Source organism: Syngnathus acus, chromosome 21 (assembly GCF_901709675.1).
Source record: "Syngnathus acus chromosome 21, fSynAcu1.2, whole genome shotgun sequence".
In the NCBI taxonomy this organism is placed as follows: Eukaryota; Metazoa; Chordata; class Actinopteri; order Syngnathiformes; family Syngnathidae; genus Syngnathus; species Syngnathus acus.
The window spans coordinates 1736662-1742661 of NC_051105.1; the positions used below are offsets into that span (position 1 = coordinate 1736662).

At 42.8% G+C, this 6000-nt stretch overlaps 1 protein-coding gene across 1 annotated transcript in view; it reads right to left on the reverse strand.

Moving 5' to 3' along the window:
* The window catches only part of LOC119115382 (low-density lipoprotein receptor-related protein 1B-like), a 136665-nt gene extending 134254 nt beyond the window's left edge, over positions 1 to 2411 (reverse strand). The window contains 1 exon segment of the mRNA XM_037239819.1: positions 1883 to 2411. Coding sequence (XP_037095714.1) covers positions 1883 to 1973 — 91 coding nt within the window. The 5' untranslated portion in view covers positions 1974 to 2411.
* Positions 2412 to 6000: the final 3589 nt, after the last annotated feature.

The window sequence follows — 6000 nt, forward strand, 5'->3', positions numbered from 1 at the left end:
AAGGCCAACCTTTAAAGGTCAACAAAACACAGAAGTGCGCCGATGAAAGCAACTCTCTGATTTCCCGTTAACATTCATCTTGGCCAAGGTTGAATTTCTCGATTTTGGCTCTGCAGTGGCACTTTGTGGCAACTTCCTTTTGCGAGGCAGCACCCATTAAAAACAAATTTGAAATGAGTTTCGATTGTGTAGTGCAATAATAATTTGAGGTTGTGTGGGAAATTTGCATCCTCTTGGAGTTTTTTTTTTTTTAAAGGAAAATGTGAAAAGTAGTAGTAGCTTGATCAAGACCTGAACTGAATTTCCAATTTGGAAAAAAAAAGATCTATTCATTTGAATTAATTAAATAAACCATTTTGCATTCACTAAAAGAGTCATTCTGGAGATCTCTACAAATTTGTTGACGTGTCAAAAGGAGATGTTGGATGTCATTAGGAATGACTCAAATTCTAAAAATCATTCCTTCTACATCTTGAATGTAACATAGCCGGCTGGAATAATTAAATAATTTACAATTGTAAACGTGCACTTCTCTCGACCTCTGTGATATTATCTAACCAAATAAGTTGCTGAACATGTCCGCCACTACTGTCAAATCATCCGTAACCGAGCGCACATTACAAACAGCCTTGATTTTGTTTTTTTGCTGATTCATTTCATTCACAGCCAAACAATTCCATCAATGAGCTCTCAGAATACTGGAAATTGCAAGCGGCCGAAAGCACGAGCTCACCACTTGGCATTGGACATGACAATGCTGGCTACCACAAAGCAAATTAATATCAGACTAATTAGGCTGACAAGCAACTTTGCCGTTACGAGCCGTTATCATTACGAGCCTTTTAGACAGCACTCGCATTAATTCTCGTTGGCTTTCACAAAGAGCCTCAAAGCGAGTGTACATGTGAACATTTCAGAGGTGCTCTTATTTCCCTCCTCAGTGCATCCTCGAGGTTCGTCTTTTCATTTCATGCACAGTAAGAGAGGTAAACAGTAATTTGGTGTTTTCTTTTCCCTCGTGTGACTGCTGGGCAAATTATAGACACAAACACAAAAACTCACCCTTTTTTTATATCGCCCTTGGTTTTGAGAGGAATTCAATGAGTATACTTGACATTTCTGGAAAATACGGAAAGTCTGAGAAATGTGACCCGACCCCCAGGCTCAAGTGCAACAAAGGTCATCACATCATTAACTCCACCAGAAAAAGTAAAGTTTTCAAAAAGATGGCTTGCCTACGTTGCTTATGGAAACTTTCTGTTGAGATTTTGCTACATGAGACAAATATTCAATATTGGACAATATTGGTGAGCATATTGACAAGATATTTTATACACACACACACAAACTATTTTAAATATATATATATATATATATATAAGTATATATATATATATATATAAATACATATATAATATTCCCAGCTATATATGAACTAAAATTTGAAAAGTGTTCTCATCCAATCGAATGTCCATGTGATTCGATTCGCAACCGAAGCGGCTTCGCGTTTTGCATTCCCACATGCGCTGCTCCCACAGTGCCGATTAGGAGCCAAATCTCCACGAGAGACAAACACAGCCCGAAGGAGAGGAGAGGAGACGTTCACCTGCTGCACTGTCTGATAGCGCGTGCACGCATACGCCGAACGTGACTATGCCGCCCCCCCCCCCCCGCCCCGATGCAAATACGCAACTCCATGTGCTGCTCTACGTCACAGTGTCACAATGGCAAAAGAAAAGAAGTCCAACTCTGCTCGTCACCTCATCACGCATGCACGAAACAATTGAGGAATGCGGTTCATGCACAATGCGCACGTTTACCACTGAAGGTGCCAAGTTGAGCAAGCGCCCCCCACTCCCACCCCACCCCGACTGTCCCTTACCTTTGCGCTCATCCGTCCCTGGCGACGGCTCGATGCATGGAAATAATCCCGAGAAAAGGGCTAAGAAGGTGAGGAGGAAAAACTCGGACATGTTTTCGGAGAGCGGGCTTATCAGGAGCCACGGCGCGTCCCCCCGGTCCCGTTGCTCGCTCCTGGCCCAGGTCCAGCTCCAGCTCCAGTCTCCCCCCCTCCCTCCTCTCCGGTCTCCTCCACCACCGCCACGCGGTTGTTAAGCGCCGTTATTCGGAGATGTCCAGAGGATGCGGTGCAGCCAGCACGCCCCCACCGCTCCCCGACGCGTGCACTCGGCTCCGTGCGGCCGATGAGAGCGAGTGCGAGAGCGAGCGAGAGAGAGCGAGGAGCGGCCAGGGATGGGATGGGATGATGGGATGGGAGGCGAATGAAGATGGACAAGTGGCTGGGCTCTTCCCGTCTTCTTTTCCCTCACTGATTCAATGTCGTCAAGGTGGCGCAGCTCATCGCATCGGTCAGCCGGGTGCCGGGTGCCAGTCTGCTTGGACTGGATCAGCCTCACAGGCAATGAATTTAAACTCGGGGAGGTGGGGGGCAGGAGTGTGCAGAGAGAGGGGGGGGGGGGGGGTGAAGTCATTTTGCTCCCTCACTTTCTCGCAAGCAGACTTTCATGGCCTCATATACTCAGCAGCCTCCTGGAGTGTACTTTTAAATGGAATTTATATCCAGTCACTCTTTGCCCATTCGACTACATGGAATTGCCGTCAATCCGTTCCGGCCACACACCTCCAAAACTAGTTTAATAAGGAAAACAGCACACACAGTTTCTAGATCATATTTGTTATATATTTGTAAAAATCATTTAAGAGAATGGCAACAATTGGACAATTTGTGAATAAATTATTTTGGCTCCCTGTGTCGTATGCAAACCAGCCACCGGGCGGCAGTAGAATACAGTCATGCAAACAAACAAAGAAGAGTTTCACTCAACTTACTATTTTGCCTTACTAGGGGCACCGAGAAAGAAATAGTTCTTTTCACCAACAGCTATATCATATTGATATTTTGCATTTTTTTACATTATCATAATTATTGTTTTTGCTAGCTTACTTTTGAACTGAGTCTGTGTGGTCATGCTTAATTAATAACAGAGATGGGTGAAGTCACACATCCTACTAATAATTTTATTTTTATTATTAATAATACTATCACTGCATATTCTTTTAAATATGGCCTTTACGACGCAAATGCATCGTGGCTCCATTCCCCACAGATGAAGCCGCATTTAAAAGATGTCCTGTCGCGCAGTTGGAAATGCACTGCGCAAAACAAGTGTTTTCAATGACAATGAAATGTATCATGGATGAGATGTGTCATGTTTTATTCGAGACATGTCAAAGAATGAGGTTGTCCAAGTCTTTAAGGAAATATCAAGCCCTCCTGTGACCACCATCACCTCATTTTCTCTTTCCAAATGTGTGATGTATTTCATGGGGTCTCCATTTCCTTTTCCTACTGAGAGACGGCGACATTCATATATTGCAGTCAAATTGGTAACATTTTGTGTGAGCTATTGCCCAAAGCGCTTTTGTCAGTATAGATGTTTTTTAATCATGAAAGTAGCATGAAGTAACAGCTACCTAAGAAAGGTGCAATAACATTGTTTTTTTTTTTGCAGAAGATAAAGAATATATGCATGTGAATATGGAGTCCACATGTTTTGTGTTTAAATATTCATTACTTGGAAGAGTTAACACCACAGTTATAGATGCTAAGATTTAGCCCCCAAGTGGCGTTTTCCATGATATGTTAGCATTAAGCTAGTGGGTGTATTCTTAAGGCTAAGTTCTTTTGTTGTCTAAAAATTTGTTGTCTCAAATAGACAATTAACAGCTTGGGAGCAAAGTAAGTAAAAAAGGAAAACAAAATCAGCATTTATCAAAGAATATGATTGCCATTCATCTTCATCCATAATGAATGCAATGCGCCATGATTTGAAATGGCTAAGTGTGCTGGCGGCAGGTAAAAGATAGCATGCGACCGTGGCTGGCGTCAGAAGAAATGAGGAGCCCGGCCGGTGGCAGGCAGCGGCCAGGTCAGCCTAATAAGCCACTCGTGCAATGCGTGTCACTCACTCGCGCCGCAGGTCTCGACATACAGGACGCCCGTCATGAGTACACACTGACACGGACGGAGTCGCACAGTCGCTGGTAAGCGCCAGCCGCCTGACCTTCACGTCGATGTGAATTGCAGCGCACTGCGGGTCTTCTTTTCAACGCCTTTTGAGTGACAGTGACATTTTTTTCCAAGGAGCTCCTTCTAATCCTGACGCCAACTAAACACAACTGCCGAGAGCACCTTTCAATCCCGTGGGAATGACTTGTTATTTCTATTTCAACATCGCAACCTAAATATTCATGACTTGTTCAATTGAAAAGAACAGTTGAATGAGTTTGAAGATTAATCATGGCTGAACAATGAATCAAATTAGAATCAATATGGCAATGAAGTACGAGAATGCTACACCCGTCTTTCATTTTAATTGATGGCGCAATATTATAGTGCGCCATTTTTCCTCATTACGTTTGCAATAGAAACATTTTTTTGTGATGACCCCCCTCGGGTTCCATCTTGCGACCTCCAGTTTAAGACCTAGTGGACTACACCACTGACTTTGGATGACGGCGCTGTTATTTGCTGACCCTGCTTGACCCTGTCATCTCTGCAGGCTCATTATCAAGCTCATAAGACCGCCGCTGCTGGCTCGGCATTCTCTCCGGCCGGGTTCGCGCGAGACCGCCCCCACCCGCACCGGTCAAAAGGCGTTTTGTGAAAAACAGGAAGGAGAAAAGATCATCTGGCAAATCGGGTGCAGGGTCCGTCACGCGTTTTGTATCTCTTGACAGTTATTAGTGGGAGAAGAAGTCCATGTATGGGTCTGAGATTGGTTCCATCTGGTCAAGGAGGAAGGCCGAGCGCAGGCTGATGAGGATCCATGGGTAAACCCGTTTACCCCAACCCGCCCAGGTGAAAGTCAGGCTCACTTCATTTGAATGTTTTATATTTATGGCATAAAGGTGTTTTTCTTCAACATTGACTGGAGTCGTGACTTCTACTTCACACCGATGAAATTAATGAGTGATTCATAATGAAACAAAGTGGCCCAACACTGGCTACTATTTTCATGCAGTGAAGGAGGCTTTTCTGTTGCTGTGCAGACATGCTCATTTGTCAGTTCATTAGGCAAACTCAAATAATCTACTCGACACACTCTTTCAGAATACAATAGCCCTAAAAAAACACCCATTCCTGCATGGTTGGTAATTTTCTTTTTTTTTTTAAGTGCGTGCGTGCGTGCGTGTGTGTGTATATATATATATATATACTACAAAAAAATATATGTGTGTAGATAGATATATGTAGATATACTATAATATATATATATATTATAAATATGTATATCCATCCATTTTCTGAACCGCTTAGTCCCCACGGGGGATATAAATATGTATATATATAGTATAAATATGTATTTTTAATATATACAGTATAAATAGATATACTGTCCATAAAATCAGTATCCAGATATAGAAAGACGCATGTATGTGTGTTTTGCCTCGTTTCCATCAAAATCCATCAACGGGGGGGAAACAATCACGTTATTGTGGGGAGTTGATTGTTCTTCAATCCAATTTCATGCATATCTTGGAGGAAATGAACATATTACATCCACATCTTTCAAATACCAGAGTGCTGACCTGTAATAGCGTTTCCTGGACTCGTATTAAACTGTGAGGAGCAATTTCAACAAAGCAATTTCAAGTTAATTTCCTTTGAAAGAGAGCAAGAAAGAGAATCCTCCCATACGTCCGTATTTACGGCTATAGGGAAGCTGTGTCACAATGACATCTCGCCTTCACATCTCTTTTTCCTCTGCAGTATTTCCTGTAAATTTAGTTGGCAAATTTGTCTCATCACAGGAACACGAAACAAGATGGCATATTCCATCTCCGTGCATCAGATACATTCTCATGTTTAACTCACTACTGCCATCTAGGGATGCATTTCACCGCTGCATTCAAGTCTCTGACTGTGGGTGTTCTTGTGGACAAATATTTTGAGGGCAAGAGAGGAAAACAAAAAAG